This window comes from Acanthaster planci, linkage group LG14, assembly GCF_054643075.1.
Source record: "Acanthaster planci isolate LZ-2023a linkage group LG14, COTS_SCS, whole genome shotgun sequence".
Lineage (NCBI taxonomy): Eukaryota > Metazoa > Echinodermata > Asteroidea > Valvatida > Acanthasteridae > Acanthaster > Acanthaster planci.
In genome coordinates, this window is record NC_141790.1 from 15337398 (window position 1) to 15359346 (window position 21949).

The 21949-nt window shown below is 44.3% G+C and overlaps 1 protein-coding gene across 3 annotated transcripts in view; it reads left to right on the top strand.

The window, feature by feature from the left end:
- cask (calcium/calmodulin dependent serine protein kinase) overlaps window positions 1–21027 on the top strand; it is an 86869-nt gene extending 65842 nt beyond the window's left edge. For all 3 annotated transcript variants that reach the window (XM_022232309.2, XM_022232310.2, XM_087146109.1), the window contains 9 exons: window positions 4749–4943; window positions 8418–8651; window positions 9156–9355; window positions 10165–10280; window positions 10683–10763; window positions 11461–11541; window positions 12070–12272; window positions 14254–14340; window positions 15951–21027. In XM_022232309.2, coding sequence (XP_022088001.1) covers window positions 4749–4943; window positions 8418–8651; window positions 9156–9355; window positions 10165–10280; window positions 10683–10763; window positions 11461–11541; window positions 12070–12272; window positions 14254–14340; window positions 15951–16127 — 1374 coding nt within the window. In that variant the 3' untranslated portion in view covers window positions 16128–21027. The remainder of the gene's footprint in view (window positions 1–4748; window positions 4944–8417; window positions 8652–9155; window positions 9356–10164; window positions 10281–10682; window positions 10764–11460; window positions 11542–12069; window positions 12273–14253; window positions 14341–15950) is intronic.
- Window positions 21028–21949: the final 922 nt, after the last annotated feature.

The following is a 21949-nucleotide window of genomic DNA, read 5'->3' on the forward strand; positions in this document are numbered from 1 at the left end:
AGAAAAGTTCACGAATGACGCGTCACTGCAAGTCTGGTGTCCGGAGGGTTTTTTTTGGTAGACATTCCTTTTGAGAGTGAAATTGTTGTCGGTTTTGTGAAATGAATGCACGGGAGGGTGGGGGCCACTAGTAACTACAGAAGCTCCTCTCAGAAGCGCAAAACGGATAGATCGTTGATAAAAAAAAAGGACATTGCAAAAAGCTTCACTTCCAACATGTTCCAGTCAGTGACGCGGGCCGCTGACGTAATACATTCACTGGGCATTTTTCGTTTGGTAGGCACTCTGTGGACTGACGTGAAGTACCGGGAGATGCAGACAGACTGTCAGAGTTTTTTTTATAATGTCCCAGCAAGTGGGGACCCTACAGATGTAATTGCAGATGTCGCTGTGTGCAGCTCTGCCGAGTCCACCAATCTGATTAAATTGTGGGTCGGCGTCGCGGGCCCATGATTTTAGTGTTGTGAGGATGAAATCATGACTTTTACGGAGGGAGAAATTCCATCTGCTGTGGGAGATTTCTTTGAAATGACCCCGGCAAGTGCCGATAACCACTTTCCGCCGTCGTCGTTTGCAGGTGTGTTTTCCATTAACAACTTGGGGGCCTATATCTGTCGAGGTGCCATTTTTGTTTTATTCTTGAGTGATTGGCATGCGTTTGGAGATCGGCGAGATTGCAAATTGGCACAACTAAAAGTGCTTGGCTTGAAAACTATTGCGTCGACCACCGAGCATCGTTGCAAGCAGACAGTACTGCGGAGATCCTCGAGACGGTGGGCATGTGTGGTGCTGTCCCCTGCAGCTATTATTGCACACCGCAGTGAGGGACGGGAAGACGTAACACAGAGTGGATGCTATCCAAAGTCAAACCCCCCCCCCCTTCTCGTCCCCACGAGCACTCCGGAAAAACCTGACTCGAGATTTCACCTGGGATGTAATGATGCAATTTCCGTGCCGTCCTGTATTTCATTGGAAGGGACGGAGGGAAGAAAAACCTGACATCTATGTAGGGAAAACAAAGTCACCCCCCCTCCTTGCTACATACATGTAGTTGACATTTTGATGTCCCTGAAATTTATATGCCGTGAATTTTCTTATGCAACAGAAGAAGAATATAAACATGTCTGCATTTTTGACCGTACAATTCACACAGTTACCCTTTTAGAATTTGATAAATTGCAAGTTAAGTTTTCAGAAAATAAGGAAGTTATACGGAAAATACTAGATTTTTTTTTCAGCATCTATTGGGCCCGCATCGTAGCAAGGCATACGTGAGGTCACGCACTTGGAGTGGAATTGTTTACCACGTGTCAAAATCTAATGCGTACAGTGACCGTGAAAAAAAGGGGCATTCCGCCACGCCGCTTGCATGCTCATTACACTGTTCTTGCCCTCTTCAACGTCACTGTGCTTTAGGCAGTAGCACCCCGACTGGCCAAAACAACAACCCAAAAATGAAGATGGCCCTGCAACACCGTTTCGCAGCACCACGCTAATTGAAAAAAAAAACTCACGCGGCCTTAATTCAAGCTGCTTGCACTGAATAGCGGATAGTTTATTATCTAATCCGTGGTTATTCCCGCTGGGTCTCTTTTTGGTGTTTTGTATTTTTTTTTTTGGGGTTGTGGATGGAGACAGCCCGGACGAAGGCCAGCGAAGCATGAAGGAGTTGGGGGAGTCTTATAGGAAACAGTTTGGGCCTCCCTGGTGGCATTCAAATCTGAATTTGTTTATTGGCGAAAATTCACTCAGAGTAATCTCACAGATCCTCTTAGCTTTGCAATGTTGTGAAAACTTAACGGCCACATTGCCCGAGGATACTCTCGCCCGGGTGCCAAACAGAATGTGCCGCACGTAGGCGGACTGTGTACTCCTGAGTTTTTACCCAGGAGAAGAAGTCAAAGAAAAACGTGGACAGCAAACAGCGCGCACCTCAGGAGAGAGTGCTGTCGATAACAAACAAGTTCAGCCAGGGCAAAGCCGGCACTGCACTGTTCAGGTGCTGTGTCACTTTCACCTCCGAAGCTCTGCTGTGCACACTGAATTCAAACAGACAGTTGGTGCCTGTGAGTTTTGCTCCTGGGATGCTTCTGCGTGTACTACGCGTAGCGAGAAAATTTTTGTCCATCAACCTGCACTTTAACCAAGGAGGTTTCATTGAGGTCTGGAACACTCAATTACGGTACATAGTAAACGTAATATGCAGCGGCAGTGTGATTATTAACTTGGATTTGATACAGCCTAGCAGTTGGAATGATCGCGTGATTCTGTATGGGGATAAAATGATAGGGTTTCACTACACCTCTGTCGGTCCCTCTTTTTCTGGGCGGCTGTGATGTCGTGTACAGTACAGAGTAGAATACCAAAGGCAGACTGTTCGAGAAGAATAGACTCTTTTCAAGGATGCACTACCGGCGTCCCTAAGAAAACGCCTGCAAATACCGTTAAGATTTGGGGTTAATTTTTTTTCCCCCTGAAGCCCGCCATCAATTCCTTCAGGAAGTAAAATCCTACCTGCTACCCAGCAGGCCATGCTGTACATGAGATTGCTGTTATTTGTCCGAGGTTTTCCAAAAAAGATTCCCTGCTCTGTGTTGGCTCTGATTTGCAGGGAGTCAGGTTGGCAGGGCGGTTCTTTCCTCGCCTTCCACCTCTGTGGTCCCGGGTTTGATTCCCGGCCCGGTCCACATGGGGATGGGTTTTTCAGTCCCTACATGTACCTGACTCTGTGGGTTTTACCCAGAATATTCCTCTGGGGTTTTCCTCCCACCTCTAAAACTGTAACTGCTTTCTTACTGTTTCCCCTTTACTGATGTTGGTGAATGTGGGTCGTTTGGCGGCCGCCTGAGGTGCCCTTGGACACCATCGGCTCAACCATATTTAAATGTATTCATTGTTCCGCTCTGAATGTCTTAATTGTACAGCGCATTTGAACATGTCTATATGAAATTTGCGCTTTACAAATTATTATCATTATTATTTGCTCAGACAGCCCCGTGGTTTCGAGCATGTCAGTATTCTGATCACAGCTAAGAGAGCTCTGTGCACATGGCTAAATTAATTTGGCATTGCTGTTTATGAGATTAACCTTTCAGTTTCTTGTTCCCCTGTCGCGCCATCTCCCGGCGCAGACGAGCCCAAATTAGGAAGAAAAAAAAAAACTTGGATAGAGATGTGGGATCCCCAAAACATAAACATTCTGTAGTAGACCGCAGCCAATGGTGTCGATTTCTCATTCATAGATCTATGCATGCGTTGGATACTGGACCTAATGTTGGTGTTCCTCTTCACAGCAATTTGTGTTTGTCTCTGTTAGATGCGTGTACATGCACAGGTATGAAAAGAAGTGTTTGCATGGTTGTAAAGAGAATACATGTAGATTGCTTCTTCTGTATGTGCCACCCAACTTGCGTATGTATGTACACGAGCATTCGTAATGTATTCGATGGAGAGCTGTGGGCGCATTGAGTGCTTTGAGCACCAGTAATGATGGATACCGGTATGGTAGCTTTTTAACGGGCTAATCATTATGATTAGAAATAACACCTTGAATGCTGTCGTGCGTACGTGGTCTGTGTGAAAAAAAAATGCAGTTGCTTCGCGCATGCAGTAATGCATTGTAACTTGATGCCATTCAAGTATGTAGGTGTCCGTTTACAAATGTGTATATCAGTTTTGCAGGAAGCAGTGCCTCTCTGATCTTTGATTGCATGGGGAGTTTGTATGAGCTGTCCTTTTATAGTCAAGCTGCCATCACATTGCTCGTCCCTGGGGCGATTGTTGGCTCGGCGGCGTATGCATGCCCAGCACAGAGATTCTCTCCCTTCCTCTCCCCGGTCCCCTCCAGCATCCCCAGCATTCCCTTACTGTCTGTGCCGGGGACCGTAAGGCAATACAGCAGCAGTGGGTTGACAGGAGAGTGTTACCAGGTGCAGGCGCTGAGTTTCCAGGGGGGGGAGGTTCAACGACCTTGCGGTTGCTGCTCAAGGGATGTCCGTGGCTTCCTGCCGTTCTCTCCCATCACATTATTTTACCCGCCAATTTCTTGCCTTGGGGTTTTTTTTTTTTTTTCGTAAGGGTAAACATGTGACCGACTCTTCAGGGGCCAGACCAGAAAACTTGACCTGCACACTCTGGAGTTAATGTCTCATCCCCATCAGTGATGTAGATTTTGTCGTAAGAATGGATCTTCGAAAGCATGCATGTCTTTACTGAGAATCAAAGAAAGAAATTCCACAAAATTGCACATTTGTTCATTCACAGGCACAACTCATGGCTTACAAGTAGTGGGAATCGTGTACTTGCAGTCGTAGAAGTGCTCAAAAACTCTACTGCAGTGAGGCGAGCGTTAGTTTTTCTACTTCAAAATGACTGATTCTTTAGTGACGCTAAGTACATGTCATCAGAGTGGGAACTTGCTGGGGGGGACCAGTTAATGGTGCTGCTAAGTGCAGGACATGAGACATTGTCCAAACTAATTGGCTGTGGTTTGAGAGGACACTTGTGCTTATGGGAAGCCTCTTGCCAGCAGCCATCAATCAGGACCCATAGGCTTTGTGTGTCACTGCTGGTCATAGCCAAGTCATTTTGATGTGGCTTTCCTCCGCCAAAACAGGTTACCAGCCAATATTCTCCGCAGTGTGTATTGCTTTTAAATGGTTTTTGCCTGGTGCACGTAAATCACCTCAATCCCCCGGAGGACTCTCTGCTTATAATCCACGATGTCCAATATCCTCATCCTTTGCCAGGCATTGCTACAAGCGCATGACGTGGTTGCCCATGAGGTCTACAGCGATGCGGCCATCCGCGTGACTCCACCGCCCACCTCGCCTTTCCTGAACGGACGGGAGGAGATGCAGCCCCCCAATGGGGACGTGGAACCCATGGACTCGGTCACCCGCGTCCGGCTGGTGCAGTTCCAGAAAAACTCGGACGAGCCTCTGGTAAGAAGCGCATGAACAGATGGTAATACTAACACTCACTAGGGTGTCTCAACTTCATATCTGTGGATAGGAATTAGTGTAATAGACACTTTTCATAGGGAGGACATTGACGATCATGTTCCCTGAGCTATCGTATTCATTTTAATCTGTCAAGCAGGACAGTGCCAGACTATTTTGGTCCTTAACCTCATTTTTCATTTTTTCAAATGTTGGTTAAAACATTTAGATGCAAAAAATCACAAAATTATGCATCATTCTAAATAAAATTAATTTGTAATGAACTTTTATTTCATTGCTTTCATTTTTATCCTTAGGTTTGCCTCATTTTTAAGTCAATATGGCCGACTTGAATCCTGTCAATTTACTTAACCGATTGTCAGTTGGTGTTGGGCAGTCAGTCTGTTGCTAGTCAGTTGTCATGTGTTTTATTCAGTCACAGTCAATCAATCAATCAATCAATCAAAGTCAGTCAGTCATTGAACCAGTCATTCTCTGAGTCATTCCGTCAGTTATTCATTTAATTATGCAAGTATTGTAATCATATCGATCTGTGAGGCAGGTCGCGGCTGGGACATGAAAGCAGGTTCTTAACTTCAGCAAAATCACCAAGGGGCCTGTTACATTGTAAAGTAGCCAGCACAATACGTCTTCCAATACTGGCATGTCCCCCCCCCCGAGTGTAAGGCCATCCTGCGCCTGGATTGGTTTTATGAAAGGAGGGAAAGAAGAATACATCAGCCATGGCTTTAATTATTTCACATTTTCCTTCCGCTACCGTCAGACTTTTTCTCAAAGTCTCCATCCTTCCTAACCCCATTTTTCTTCTCTGGTTACCTCTTCGGTAGCGGTCAAAAGTTTTTACCTGCAATGCGGCATTGCACCGATTGATGGTTTAATTAAAGAGCCCCGCTTACAAGAGCTCGAAGTCACTCAAACACATCAGAGTCGTGCCTCCTGCGTTTCGCTCAATTAAATGTTCCCTCATTTTTGTTCCACTCAGTATGCACCTCGTCAGACCTCCGCCGCACTTGAGGAATGACGAGATCAGAAAACGAGAGACGTGATCGGTCAATACAAACAACAACTGGCAACGTTTGCCGTGCCCGTTTATGACAAAATTGAAGGAGAAATTTGTGGGCAGTCGTATAGTGTGGAAACATTTCCCCGACAGAGACGGACATTTTTCATGCTGTCATTTTCTGGTGGAATCTGCAGGGTTCCATTCAAGCACACAGTATTTATATTTATATTAAATGCACCGTTTTGGCCTTCACCCAGGTATAACAGTACTAATGTCAGCCCTTTTGGTTAGCTTTCCAAAAAAAGAGCAAAGTTTGATATGGGCAGCAAACCTGAAGTTTCTAGTTCAGACGCGTACTACCGTAGCTGCCCTCTTGTAATCTTGGCTGAGTTGGCTGGTTGTTTGAATTCAGCACGGCTGAAGGTGTCACAATATCAAGGGCCAGACACACTGTACGAGGAAGACAGTAAACCCTACTTATATATGAAACCCTGTGTCTGTAAAAACAGGTCTTTTGTAAAAAAAAAAACCCACGTGCCCAAAGTGTGAAGAATTCCCTCAGATGTCATGCACAGATGTTGCAAGGAGGCAGCATCAGCGTGTCAATACACCTGTGAGATCATCTTCAACCTGTTTTCCTCAAGTTTTCTCGTGTGAGGCACAGCAGCAAGAGGGCACCTTTTGCATCATGGCATTGGCAGGAACGTGACCCACTTTTCAACTCAGTGCACCTCTTTGAATCTCATTTCCTGCTCCGTAAATGGGTTAGACCCGATTTCATTTGCAAATGCACAAAGTTCGTCCGGGAAATCTGGCTTTTCCATTTTCTATGCTCTATTTCCACTAAATTTTTTTTTGTCAATACGACTTTTTTTGTTTTGTTTTTTCAATCGATGATCTAGGAAGTCTAATTGGATTCTAAGTAATGTTGAAGATCTTATAAATTCATGGAAGCAGACCCAGTAGGTTTTTCCCCTTGTCCTTTTTTTTCCTCCACTTTTCCTTCATCACAGAATAAGATTATTGTGAGACAAGCTTTAGCAGTGCAAGTGTAAATCTCTGGAGCCACACTGTCTGTGGAGCTGTGCCGAGATTCATGCAATCGAGGATGGTCAATTTCACGCACGCTTTAATTCCGTCAGAGGTCCGGCGCTATCTAATACATCAGAGCGGCGCGCCGGGTCATCGGCGTTGTCGCGTGGCGGTGTGTTCCACATCTAATCAGCTATGATCGGTAGTCTGAGTCCCAAAGGCTGTTTGGATTGTAGTCAGTTTATGTCTACACATTTAGCAGTTAGGATGTATTTGCATGCCACACATAAGGGAGTTATCCACAGAGAAACCAAAGTTGCTGGCAGTGGGTTTGTTTACTTTTAGTTTGTCAACATTGACTCTTCGGCCCTGGAAACTACGTTTTCAGGTGTTGAAATCAAATTTCCTGAGTTAAAAAATAAATAGATAGGGGCGTGGTCAGAGTAATTACTTTGGGTAAAGAAAATCTTATTCTGTATATGGTTTCATTTGACAAACAAACAAACAAACAACCCAACAAACAAAATAAATTTAAAGGATCCAGGAAATGAGTTTTTCTTAGGATCACTTTTTGTGTATCTCTGTACTTTTCTTCCATGTGTGAAGACTGTTTGACATCTTTTCTGAGTTACGTGATCTGAGCAGTGCACGTTTTCAAACATTAAAAATTGACCAAGCATTTCTGGACAAGTGAGGGCGCTTTTGCTTTGATGTAAATCCAGGAAGACATTGTTCAGGTTGCATGTTTTCATGTTCAATTGCGAATCCCAAATTTGCTGTCTGGAAACATTTCTTTGAAAAGGATTTTTGCTGAATTATTGCCATATACTTACACAGCAGTAAATTACCAAATAAAATGAAATCTGCCATACCAGTGGTTAAAAAAATCTGAAAAAGTCAGTGCAACATTGAGATTCATTGCCTTGGATAACATCATAGTTCTGCTCATGAATATGCAAATTTCATTAGCATAAAAACCACAAAAGCATCAAAGTTTGGGTTAAAATTGCCAAACAAAATTTTGAAATAGGTTAATTGAAACCGAAGGATGCAATTTCAATTTCAATTTTTGTGTGACAAGTCTTCTCCCAGGTAATTAGTGGTTTGATGAGTGATAATTGGTGATGTTTGTTAAGCCATTTTTTTTCAGGCACAAAGAATTGGCCTCCAATTTTTGTATTACCCCATTTTAAATAATCCTGCTTCCCTAATCACCCTCCTCTAATTTCAATCCACGTTTTTTTTCATGGGGGGATGGCATTTCTTTTCAAAGACAGGGGTTGTCAGTGGACAGAACATGCCTTGTACTGTGAACAATTCAGCAGCCACTATATTTCAGTCTGTGGTCGGCTGTTCACCTCCACTGATCCCATTCTCCTAATCTCAATGCTGCTAATCCCCGATAACCTTCCCTCGCGCAGGGCATCACCCTCAAGATGAACGATGACCGGCGCTGTATCGTGGCCCGCATCATGCATGGTGGCATGATCCACCGGCAGGCCACCCTGCACGTCGGCGACGAGATCCGGGAGATCAACAATGTCTCGGTGGCCAACCAGACGGTGGAGAACCTGCAGCGGATGCTGCGAGAGCTGCGGGGCAGCATCACGTTCAAGATCGTCCCCAGCTATCGGAATGCACCTCAGCCTTGTGAGGTGGGTGACTGAAACGTAACAAAAGTAAACGTTCCCCGTTTTCTAAACGTCAAACCTTGTTTGAAATAGTGCTTAGGGTTCTTTACTCACAAGGAGCTGGTCAGGGGTTCAAATCCAGCTGCTGGCCATGTGCTATGTCCCTAGGCAAGCCATTTTACCTCCCACTTGTTGCGGTAAGGGCTCTTCACTCATGATGAAAGGGTCAGAGGTTCAAATCCAGCTGTTGGCTGTATGTTGTGTCCTTTGGCAAGCTACTTTACTCGTCTCTTGCTCTCTACCTGCGAATACAAATGGGTTCCAACATTAGCTGGAAAGAAATCTGAGAGGGATTTTCATTCTGTCCAGGCGGACGAGAAATCTTCTCTGAAAACTGGGCAAAAACACCAGCATGCTGGGCCACATTGGCTCGCAGTGACCCTCCTACTCGGTCAACGTGAGACTATAAGTGAAATATATAACTATCAGTGAGTGAAGATGTACCGATGTTTCCCTTTCTCTCTTCAGATTTATGTACGAGCCCAATTTGAGTACGACCCCGCCCAGGATGACCTGATCCCCTGCCAGCAGGCCGGCATGAGCTTCCGGTGCGGCGACATTCTGCAGATCATCAGCAAGGACGACCACAACTGGTGGCAGGCCCGGAAGGAAGGCGAACCGCTCAACGGGACAGCAGGACTGATCCCGTCACCCGAGCTGCAGGAATGGTTAGAGAGTCATTGCTTGCCATAGAGAATGCCTATAACCGATGGGAAGACCCCCATAACCAGTGGGAATATTGGATTGAGAGAATCGATCCCATAGAGTGGTGAGAGATGCCCACAACAAGTGAAAAACCACCGAATGGGATAGGCATTGTACCGTGGAAGGATGCCCACAACCAGTGGAAAACATTTAATGTCAGAGGAGTGATTCCATAGAATGGGGAGATCTCTCATAGCAACTGGAAACCACTGGATTGGATGGGAATTGCTCATGCAATGACAGGTGCCCATAACCAGTGGGAACCAGCGTATGGCAAAAGACCGATTCCATAAAGAAGCAAAATGCCCTATAACCTGCGCTAACAGCCAATTGGCATAAGGCCAGATAATGGCCAGATGTCCATAAGTAGTGGGAACCACTGTATGGTGCAAGACTGATCCCATAGAATGGCAAAGTACCCATTATGGGGGACATTACTGGGTAGAATAAGACTGAGCCCATAGAATGGCAAGCTGCCCGTAGCCCACGGGATCCACTCGGTGGGATAAGACTTCTCCCATAGAATGGCAAGCTGCCCATAGCCCATGGGATCCACTCGGTGGGATAAGACTGCTCCCATAGAATGGCAAGCTGCCCATAACCGATGGGAACCATTGGATGGGATAGAATTGATCCCGTATTATGTCTTTATGTCAGTTGAGATCCCCCAAACTCCATTTCCCATGTCTGTTGCATTAATTACATCACTAATCACTCCAACTACGGCTTCATCCTATTAAAACTATGGGCCTGTGGATTGTATCTACCTCAGGAGAGTGGCCTGTCTGGCCATCGAGAGAGCCAAGAAGGAGCAGCAGGCATCGTGTACATGGTTCGGACGGCGGAAGAAACAGTACCGGGACAAGTACCTTGCCAAGCACAATGCCGGTCAGTCTCTCCTGCTCAAAACATGCAGCAGCATAACCCCCATCGCAAGTTTGTCAATCTGGCATATGGCTGACCCAGTGTTTTGGGCTCCAGCAGATTGTCAAAACGGCAAAAAGTATGGTGCTGACATTTTATTTCTGACAAATTAAACACTTGGTACCAGCAAGTCTGAATATGATTGGTATGGAGGTGAAAGTTCAAGTCGGAATCGGAGTAATCATTTTGGAGTATGTCTGTGTTGTTTTAGATCGTGCAAAATCCTGACGATGAGTACTTGATCGCGAGTCAAATTCCTTTCCGCTTCCTGAGGCTGTACTGTGAACCGTCTTGCAGCTGTGAGTGTTTCTTCTTCTGACAGTCCAATCGTGATCCCGTTCAATGTCTTCCCTGTTCTTATTGCAGTATTTGACCAACTCGATCTGGTCACGTACGAGGAAGTGGTCCGCCTGCCCGCATTCATGAGGAAAACACTCGTCCTTCTCGGTAGGTGCCCTGTGTAGTATGACTGAGGGGGAATTCGTTGTGCCTCGCTGCACTCTAGGTTTGCCGCAAGTGCCGTTCATGTTCCCACATGTGGCATTGTCGGAATGCCTTGCTGCGCCCTGATTATCATTCCTTAGATGCTGTTATGAAAAATGAAAAGTTATTTGTATTGTGCACATACATAAGCTTATGCAGCTTATCCAGATGTTAGATTAAACAGGGCATGGCTCTTAGGGCATGAATTTGGTGGTGTGGAAAGTGGTGAGGAGTTATTGGCACTGTGCTTGAACGAAAGAGGGCGCTATGGCACTCATCAAAACTAGCCCGAATTGGATTACTGACAAATTAAAAAAATTACTAAGTTGAAGTTGGTCACTGGTGCCTTGCTCAGGGCTTCATGCACTGTTCCTGTTTTAAGTTCCAAGATGCCAAACATTGAACAGCAGAGGATTCTAGGATATGCCGGAAGGCTCCTCGCCATAATGTCAGGAGGGCAGTAGGCTTGGATGTCACCTTGCCACTGCACCAGGATCCATCTTATTCATTTCTGACCCTGTATTTTGAATTGTGACTCCACGACTGTAGTGTTTGTTATTGCCATATAATTTTTTGGAATGGAACTCCACATTGTCAGAGTAAGTCTTGATGCGATGTGTTCGTTGATGCATGGTGCCTGTGTCTTGATTCTGACCCACAGGTGCCCATGGTGTTGGCAGGAGGCACATCAAGAACACATTAATCACGAGTCATCCAGACAAGTACGCCTACCCCATCCCACGTGAGTAGAACGGCCTCCTGGGCCATCCAGATTTTCTTTCCCCGCTACTCGTCATCCTCCGCTGTGACCAATAACACGGCAGAATGCGGCCGGGCGTGAGAAACTGTGAGTGGGGGCCACCGGAGAATACCTTGTTGTCAAGCCACTTTGCTCCTAGGCCCTCAGTTGGCTCTGGGAGGAAACGGGAACCTAAAAAAAAAATTGGAAAAACGCCCATCAAATATTTGGGGTTAAAAACGTCATATCCCAAATCTGGCGGGACTTCGAGATTTCACTAAAGTGCACTACCAGAGTTCAAAGCCTCATTTGTCTGTAGTCTGTGCTCTGCATGCATCCACTCTGTGGTCAACTGTAGAGGGCGCTATTTGACTTTGTATCAAGTGCCAGTTGTTGGCATCCATGCCAACAGAGAAAAATTGGTTTCTTGGGGACTGTTACTCGAGATGCGGAGCGTCTCAAAAGGGAGAACTGGGAGTGCTGACCGTAGGGGGCTTTTTCATTTCCTTGTCTGTCTTCTTGTTTTGTCAGACACGACACGGCCCTGCAAGAAGGACGAGGAGAACGGCAAGAACTACTACTTTGTCTCCCACGAGGAGATGATGACGGACATCGCCACCAATAAGTACCTGGAGTACGGCACCCACGAGGACGCCATGTACGGCACCAAGCTGGACACCATCCGCAAGATCCACACGCAGGGACTAATAGCCATCTTGGATGTTGAGCCACAGGTGAGGGTTAAAAACAAGGGACCGACTCTTGGTGTTAAGTTAGTCCAAGCCTTAGCCTTTAATTAAAACATAGGCTGTAGCTTCTGGTGTTAGCCATTGGCCAAGCCATAGCCATAGCCCTTGCCTGAGCCCTAAGCCCTCTCTTAAGCATGAGAGCATTGATGTTTCTGAATCAATACAGCCCTAGCCCTAACCCCTGTCTGAGCCCTGACCCCTAAACTAGCCGTAGCTATTGACCTAACCCTTACTGTAGCCTTCTAGCTCTGGCTCTTGCTTCCACCCCTTCAAACTTCTGGCGGTTAGACAGGATGCCCACGGTCATGGAAAAACTTGGTCTGGAAAGTCTTGGGAAAGTCAGGGCAAATTGAGACAAATATAGGGTATCCTGGAATCCTGTTGTAAGAGGAGAAAAAAAATCATGGAAAAGTCATTGAAATCAAGATCATGCAAGCATTATTTTTGTTGGGCAACTTTTGATGTGGTGAAAAGTTTTTCCTTGCAAAATGGCATTAAATGTCAGGGAAATTGTCGTCGTTAAGTCCTGGAAATTCCTGGAAAACTAAAGCACTGACTCTGACCCCGTAGCCCTCATAAGCAAGGATGCTGAGTTAAACTGGAGCTTGGTTAAAGTGTTTTATCGGTCTGGCGCAGCCCAGTCTTGAATCTTGCACAAATTCATTGCACTCCATCCTGAGTTGTCCTTTGAATAACATCCGTCCATCGGATAATCAGCTGGGGGGGGGGATATTAATGTTGCGCAAGAGTCAAGATTGCCGTGGACAGTCCCAGCATTTGAAGCAAAAGTCACACCATGGTCTAAGCTTTAAATGACAAAATCATTGCATTAGAACTTGAATGATCTGACCACAGAATGCTGCAGCACGTCTTTGCGTGGACAAAGACTTCTGGTTGTGCATATTTGTAGTGGATCTTTACCCGTGTTTACAAATACTTGCCCAGCCAGTCGTGGCTACACCCTGCGTGTTTGCACTCAGTATTTGAACAACTTGGAGAAAACTGCCTCATAGTTTTTAGCCAGTAAACGTCGGATTTTCTGACCCGACAAAGCTGCTGGGGGCAGGTTTTTTTTTTCCAAAATTGCAGTTTGACGTAACCGAGCATGACGTGTCAATATGCCAACCGCAGAATGAAAAAAGAAGTCTCGAATGAGTGTTCATGCCCTCTGTGGAACAAATCAGGAAAATTATATGTGTTTACACGTCATCTCTCGTGTCAAGTGGTTAAAAGAGCGATCGGGTTTTCTAGTTTGCTCTCGTTTTGTGGGAAAAAGGTCACCTTTGCTGCAGTCCAGTTTGCACCCTGAGAAATTATAATGGCATGTTCAACTCTGTGTGGGCTATTCTGCACTTCACTCAGTAGAGTCAAGTTTTTCCAGAATCTGGAAGAAACTTCTCTCTAAACCTCTGACTCGCCTGTCCTCATTTGATTTATCCTATCCTCCCCGTCATCAAATTACTTCAGCCATTTGTTGTTTATTTGCTTCGTTTGGCTCCATGCTGTGCCGCACATGGCAAAACGACTCCCTCGAACAGGTGGCGGTTGTCAAAGATGTCAGTCTACTTCAGGTCGTCAACCTTCGGCAATTATAACTCGCGACTCGACATCTTTGGTCTCTGTGATAATCTGCAGCTTGGGTTGCAAACCGAAGGCCTAGTTGTAATCAGGGACCTGGTGAAAGCTGAGCTCTGTCCCTATTTTGGATCATTTTTAGAGCTCCAATGTTCCCACCAAAGAGGAAAAACAATTTTTTTTTTTTAAAGGCTCTGTAGTAGGGAAGAATGCCGACGTATACAAGGTGTAACTGGCAAACCCCTGTTACACCTCTTAAAACCTTAAACCTTAAGGTGTACCTGCTGGTGAATTTTGCGCTCTTCCCCTATACTGCACGGTGTTGTCGTGGATGAACGTGAACTTGTCTCTCACGGTGGGGGTTTTTTTGCTTCCCCTCCCTCCCCCTCAGGCGCTTAAAGTTCTCCGCTGTGCCGAGTTTGCCCCGTTTGTTGTCTTCATCGCTGCACCCACCATTACCGGGATGAACGACATGCACGTGAGTATCGCCGAGGCCTATCCTTGTCTCCCCGTCCCATTTTGGAGGAAGGGAAGAGACGCAAATATTTGTGGCGTCGATTTTGCCCCTGTTAAGTCTTACTGGTTCGTATTCGATGGGCATAATTTGGAAATCATTGAATCCCCGAGCCGGTGTGAGGTTTTTTCTTAGGCTTTTATGGTCTGAAGAAATAAATTACTTGTCTTTCGCACAAGTATTGGTTTCTCCATTATCAGACAAAATGGACTTCACATCTGTTGAATTGATTGCCCTGTCTCACTTCAAACCTGGAACCTAATTATTTTCAATTAAATTTCTTTGGTGACGAAACCTGATGCACTGTTGCTACAAATTCAGCCACTGGAAATGTATAGAGTGCTTACCATTTTGAAAAAAAACAGATCATCTGACAGAGCTTTTCAGCCCACATATAAGTGTAAATTGTGGTTAAAAACCAACTCCAACGATGCTAGCTTTTCTCATAATGAATCCAATTCAGAAGAGCCAAATCTAATAAAAGTGGCACATATCAATGTCTCCCTTGCAATACACGGTTTTATGTTAAGAAAACACAGTTGTTTTTTTTTTCCATTTTCCTGCCAGTTCATTCTAGTCCGGGCATTGTAAAAATGGATGTGTCGTCACTGCTCACGATATGTAACGAGTATTGATTTTTTTTTTATGCATTACCGTGGAGAGGAAATACCACAGTGCGTGCGCTTTAGGCGTGCAGAGCACGTGCAGCCACAGACCACAGCACGAACTTGAAGAATGCTCTCATTCTTCAGAAACTGGAAGAAGTCCAATCCCGGTTCTTTCGTGGAATTTCTAGTACATCCACCAATGACACGATTTTGGCATTATTGTCAATCATGAAGAAAGGAGCACACTTTTGTTGGAAAAGAGATAATGCAGCACAGTAGACCCGGCACCCAGATCGATCCCTGGTATGCGGTGTACGCGCATGTAGCTCCATGTTCATGTATATGTACATTCGTTGCGGAACCAGTCATTCCACAGATGTTACATCATACAAATGCCATTTCTCAACAGCACCGCCAGTGGTCAGATTGTGGAAATTTTTCATGAAACTCAAAGACGGTTCAAAAGTTTCAGCAGAATTACAAAAAATACTGACGCAATACAGACATGATTTGGTAATGAATATATGATTTATTACACATTAAACACAATAATAGTTTGTTTTCAAACCTTTTCAAAACTCTTTAAGAGCACTTTTACAATATTCCTGAGCTCAGAAGTTCGAATCCTGCTCCAGTCAAATTCTGTGTTCTCTCGAATGCAAAGAGGTGGTGTTTGAAACTTGCGCCCACTGTATAATATCGAGATCAATGGGCAGACCCTTGAAATGACCTGAGTTTAGGCTGAAACTTTCGCTGAAATGTTAGGCTCAGGCCTTAACAAGGTTTGTTTTGACTTTTCTGGCCTTATTGGTCAGGCTCTAGATAAGAACCCGAATGGCAGACCGAAAAAAAAAATCCCTTCCTACTTTGAGACGAAAATTACTAAGTTCTCTGTCTCTAAGTTTTGAATAATGGGTTGGTATTATTTTGTTTATCTCTTTGTTGTTGGTTTTTGTTTATCTTCAGGACAACGGGCTGGAGAGACTCGGCAAGGAGTCAGAGTTACTCCGCCAGGCCTACGGTCACTTCTTTGACCTGACCATCGTCAACAACGACATCGAGGAAACCATCCGCACGCTTGAGCAGGCCATGGAGGAGATCTGCACGACCCCCCAGTGGGTACCGGTCAGTTGGGTTTACTGACAATAAAAGAAAATAACCCCTCCCATCGGGTTGCCCAGGGACCTATCTCCTCAGAGCTGCTGAGCGAGAGAAGCTGCTTATCGAAAGACACTGTGGGTGAGTAGCGGCAAGCAGGGAGCAAGCTGTAAGTGAATAACACTTCTCATGTCACAGTGGCTGGTCACCGGCTTGCCTTTGTCGCACATTCGAGCCTGTCTGTTCCAGGCAAATAATCTGTGCTCAGCAGCCCTGAAGAGTCGGTTCCACATCGGAAGTCGATCAAACGCCAACTTCGCTTTAAAAAGATGGGAAATTCTCACTGTCGCAGGGCTCAACTATATCGCTCTTGGTTGTTTTGGATTTGTTTGTATCATGCTGGGTCTTATATGCCAACCTCCACTGAAGCGACAGGGCACAGAAAATTTAACTTGAGCCTTGTCCAAATTAAGTGGCTGTGGCTGCGAGTGATACAAGCATCTATGGAAAGTGGTTGCGGCCACTAGTTGTAGCCATGTAATCTAGACATGGCTAATATGCTAGGGTTTAGGCATGGTGGTATTTTACGTATTCGTCCCAGCCATCCATATTTGCTGTTGCCGCACTGGACAGCCGGATTTTGGATGCGAGATTTTCTGTGTGGGGGAGGTCTCATGCCTATACAAATGTACACTGTAAAAAGGAATTCACATTTGCATCAAAAACGCTTGCTGGCAATTTCCGAACCTCGTGCAACCTGTTTCGAGGTATATGACCAACCTAACGGCCCATGCCAAGTGAGGGGTTGGTACAGGTCACCAGACCAGTGAGCCCAACTGCGGCTGATGCGGTTTTTAGATTCCAAGTTAATGGGATGTGCTATATAATTGGGGTTATTGCTGAGGCTGCCCTTGCGAGTCTGCAGACAGCCTACGGAAATGGAAAGCCAAGACCGTCCTCCATTCACAATAACATTTGTGATACAATTAGCAACCAACTAGTAAATCAGTATAAAGAGCCACAGCTTGGAGTAATATTTCTCCTCTCGTTTCATCCCCAATAAAGCCTGACAAATTTGAGTTTTACAGGGGGGTAGGAATTGGGCTTGAGCACTTTGACTGTGTGTCGTCGTCATTGATTTTTCAACAACTGTTTTGGTGTTTTTAATGCTGAGAAATAATGAAAAATAAAGCACAAAGTGATTGTTCGCTGAATATGCGGCATTGAACAATGATATTGGAAATATGGGCATCGGACCAGATTATTCACTGTGAGTTTGAGGTTTTTTTTATTGGCTCGTGTTTTGCTGCATTGTAGTTTCGGTATTGAAACGTTTTTAATATATCGTTTATTACCGGAGTGACACTGGGTGTTGTTGTCACTCAATTTTTTACCTTTTATTTCTTGGCTTTTTTGGTGGGGGGGTGTCAATTTTGTACATATTCGGAATAATTTTTAGCAGTTGGTCAGCATTGCTTTGTAGCGATGCGCATGGAAATGCATTTGCTTATTTTTACAGGTGGAAAAACGAGAGCAGATGCAGTGAAAACCTCCTTTTTTATCAGATTGCTTTTAATTTTCATGAAATATTCACTCGTTAGAGATCGACGAGTATGTGGTGTTGGTTATCAGAGAAGCAGATAAAATTAGTGGGAGTTTTACTTGTTTTGATTTGTTTTGTCTGATTTTGTGGTCTTTTTTCTCATCAAAATGAAATTTGGTCCCTCCAATCTCCCTCATAAATTGCTCATAAAGTTCGCTAATCTCGTTGCTGGTAAAGTTACTTTTCTCATGCAATATAATCTAGATATTGATGTACAAGGTGTGTGCTCGCATTACCCCAGAGACGGTGAATCTGTCACATACTCGCTGTATCTGCTTTCTAAACGAAGTGAACCGGTTGTATTTTGTGATATTAATTTGAAAGACCTTGTTAATGGATTAGTGTAACACATCTTTTCTTTTTTTTTCATGAGAAGTATGATGCCCTTTTGCTGTCGCTTGTTCCATCTGTGCTCTCTGTACTGCTGTGGTTTATCCCTGATCGTGTTTTAAGCTCTTTCTCCAGTTTTTTTTTAGCAGATTTTTACCACATTTTACCAAGTCCCGGTGCATTTGTTGAATCATTTTGAATCATTCCAAAATTAGTTCCGTTTTGTTTGTAGCTGCTGTAGGTTTCTCTCTAACAAAAACGTTTTTCTCCTTGGCTTCTCAGTAGAAAACATTTTTTTTTTTCACAGGAAAGTCAATTTCAATTTTATATCAGTAGTTACAAACCCACTGTGACTTATTGTAATGTACGGTGGTAATATGCCTATAGACAATATGCCTATAGATCGGGTGACCATGGTAATGCCATCACTGGTTGTTTGCAGTGGCCCCCGTTCAGCAATGAAGGCTCCTTTGGTCAGAACTGAACTTCGCTGGTTGACAAACGACTATGAAATGCACGCATTACAGTTGCATTCCTACCAACAAAATGGCTTGTTTCAACCAATGAGGGGTACTTCTGCTCAAGGCAGATTGTACGGAGTCACTGTTCCGTGACAAAACCCAACACAATGCTTAACACCATGAGAGGGGGCCATCAGGAATGTTCAGTGAAATATCAGTAGATTTGTCTTAAACAACGATGCCGAGCGTTGTTTGCGTGTGCACTCTGCACACGGCCAGTGAGGTGGGATGGGATCCATGGAGACCCCGCAGGAAAGCACAAGGACAGAAATCATGAGGTCATTGTTTTTTAGGTCTGTTGTGCATTTTTTTTTTTATTAAATTGAGAATCATTGTGTCAACATTTTTGGAGCCCAAATAGAGCCCAAATAGAGGTGGGATTGGAACAGGTGCCCACTGAGAAATGTTGAAGCACTGTGAACTTTATCTTCATTGCCATCCAAGGGGTGTCTTTTTCTTCAGTTTTGAAATGCCTGCCTGTAATTATGTACAGATTGAATTTCGTGAATAATCATTATGTAGATTTGTATATTGATGAATATTAACGACTGGTAGGCTGAGGATTGGTTGGTGTCAGCATGCAGATCGGTTGCATTGCATACAGCAGTGTTCAAGTGCGTATTCATTTCATTGTGCACATTTTTGTCCCTGAACAAGTGGGTGTCCAGAGGGAGAATGGAGCTGAAGTCATAGATTAGGCCAAGATGTACTAAAGGCCTTCGGAAGAGAATATGAATGATGCTCGATAGGCTTGTCACTTGCGCGGACAAAATAAGACGCTGGCACTGTGCTTTCATAAATGCAACTATAACGTGTTCTTTTGAAAATATTTTCTACCATTATTATGCTAATTGGGGTTATTGTTTTTAGTTCAAGGAACACAGTTTTGGGGACAACGGAAAAGCAATTGGGGGTATGGGGAAAAGAAAATTTATGCAAATTGTCAGTTTATGTTCAAGAATCGGAGCAGCAGAGGCCGCCATTTCCTCAAGTCACTCGGGGTTGTTAAAAAGAGGCAATTGTTCGAACCCAAGTTCGTGCGTCCGTATACCTAGACAACACACAATAGCGGCATGCTGTACAGCACACATTATGAACTGCCATTTTGGTTCCAAAGTCTGCCGTTGGCGCTACTCTTACTTCATACAACTCTGAAGTCATTATGCAGGGAACTGCAGCCGACCATGTTTGCTCACCCGGAATCACATGGATTTTCACTGGTAACCCGCTTTACTATGCATAACTTAATTTGCTGTTGGCAATTTTTTTTCTGCTAAACTTTGGTTCATGGTCATTTTACAGTTGGATCAGGGCATAAGTGACTCTGACTTCCATTCTCCATTTTCTATCCTTTTTTTTTTTTGGTGACTTTTTTTTGCGTCACGAACGTTGTGTCCGGCACAGTTACTAGTTTTCACTCACCTGTCGCAAACCAGTCAAACAGTTTTTACTAAATAGCCTTTTTGAGAAACCACAGAAGATTGTTAGCCCAAAAAATTGAAGGCACTGTGATTTTATCTCCTTTTTTTGTGAACGAATTGTAAATAAGACTGGAAACCACTTTAATTACGGCTTTCAAGCTGGCCTAACGAGATGGGTTTCTTCTTCGGAATATGTACCGTTTCTCTCTCAGAGTTTTGTAACAAAATCAGTGTTAGTATTGTATTTAAAGCATGAAATTTGACTGTACGATACTTTGTGTCAAACTTCTTATCTTTCTTGAATATTGTGTTTTCGAATTCGTTGTTTGAGTGAGGGGGGAAAAAGAAGAGAATTCCAGGGAAAAGGTGTAGGCAGCAATACCGTACGTAAGATGTCTGTAGATGCTCCGATAGACATTTATGTTTCATCTCGAGATTTTAGAGATAAATAATAAATAAAATTGTGTCGGGCCGGAATAAGCCATTGGCGAGTTACATTTGACTAAAATCTGGTACACGGAGTTCTTTAAATTCGCGTGAACATAACAACTTGAATTCTCCATACGAGAACTACTGTTGCTTATACCTCGTGATTTGGGGCAAGCTTTTGCTTAGTCACATAAGAGACGCCTTGCAACAATACACTGTTCTCAATGGATAAGAACGGCACAAAGGAATCAGTCCATTCCAGAGATGGTGGTCGCTATGCAAAGCTTGCCCTGAATCACGAGGTATAGCAACAGTGTCTTTAGTCGGGGGAATTCAATTTTTTACGTTTCTATGCAACCAGATAACACAGTGTACCAGATTTTATTCAAATTTAACTCGCAAGTGGCTTATTGGGCCAGGGTCAAGAGTTGAGTAGAGTAGACTTGCGATAAATAAAAACGGGCGCTGTTTTTAGCTTTCTCATCAATGCATGGGCTAGAAGAATGCATTAATTGATTATAACACGCCTTTAATTTCATCTATTACCGTAGACATCTTTTGGAAGTCCATGCCTATCCTCCAATAGACGATGTTATTTAAATATACAAAAAAATGTACAAATAAAATATTTCAGAGGTAAACTTAATGTGATTGATTGTTTTCTTGGTTTGAGTTGACCTTGGAGAGTAGTTTTGAGTGGGATGTTTGCATTCCCAGTTGGCTATTGATAAGAGAGTAAATTGTTCATTGGTGTCGCCAGGGGTGTGTGTAGGGGATTGGGAACCCCTCCCCCACCGGATGTCTTGCTCCCCTTGCCGTCTCCTTTGGAAAGTGGGGAGGTTTTTTTTTTTTTTTTTTTGGGGGGGGGGGGAGATGTCGATACGCAACCTGTAGTGTGTTGTGCATTACTTTAGCGTGGACACGTACACAGGCAAATTTCACAAACTCAGTGGCGTAGCCGGGGGGGGGCAAGGGAAACTGCCCCCTCCCCCATCTGAGAACAGCATGGCTGTGCCACCGCGACTGTTTTCCTTTTTTACTCTATCGAACAGTGGAAGACAGTTCACCAGTTCTTAACATAAAAACCATAGACTTTTGGTGAGCAGAAATTGGATTTTTCGATTGGGAGTTTTGGGTCCGAGCATTGTGTCGTTGATCTGAATAAAAGAACAATCGATTTTGTAAACCTGGTGTGTAAACGATAAGGCACGAGTACGGTTGTTTTTGGTTGCAGTGTTCGTTTGGGGCTTTTCGGATGCGAGGTACTGGTAGGGGTTAAAGTGCAGCTGCAGTGAATTTTTGGGACCCATTTTCCCGCATTTTTGGACTCTTCTTCAATGTGTGAAAAACTCTTTTACATTCCCATTTGGTTAAATCATGGTTAAATGCATTGAGAAATGGACTTTTTAAACGCTCAAAATTACCCGTGCCTTCCTGGACAACTGAGGGCGCTGGTGCTGTGATGTCATCTAGGAAAGATATAGGTAAGCGTATAGGTTTTTCTGTTGAAATTTTGGACCCAGAATTTACTTACAGTAAACACTTCTGCTTGCTTATTGCCGT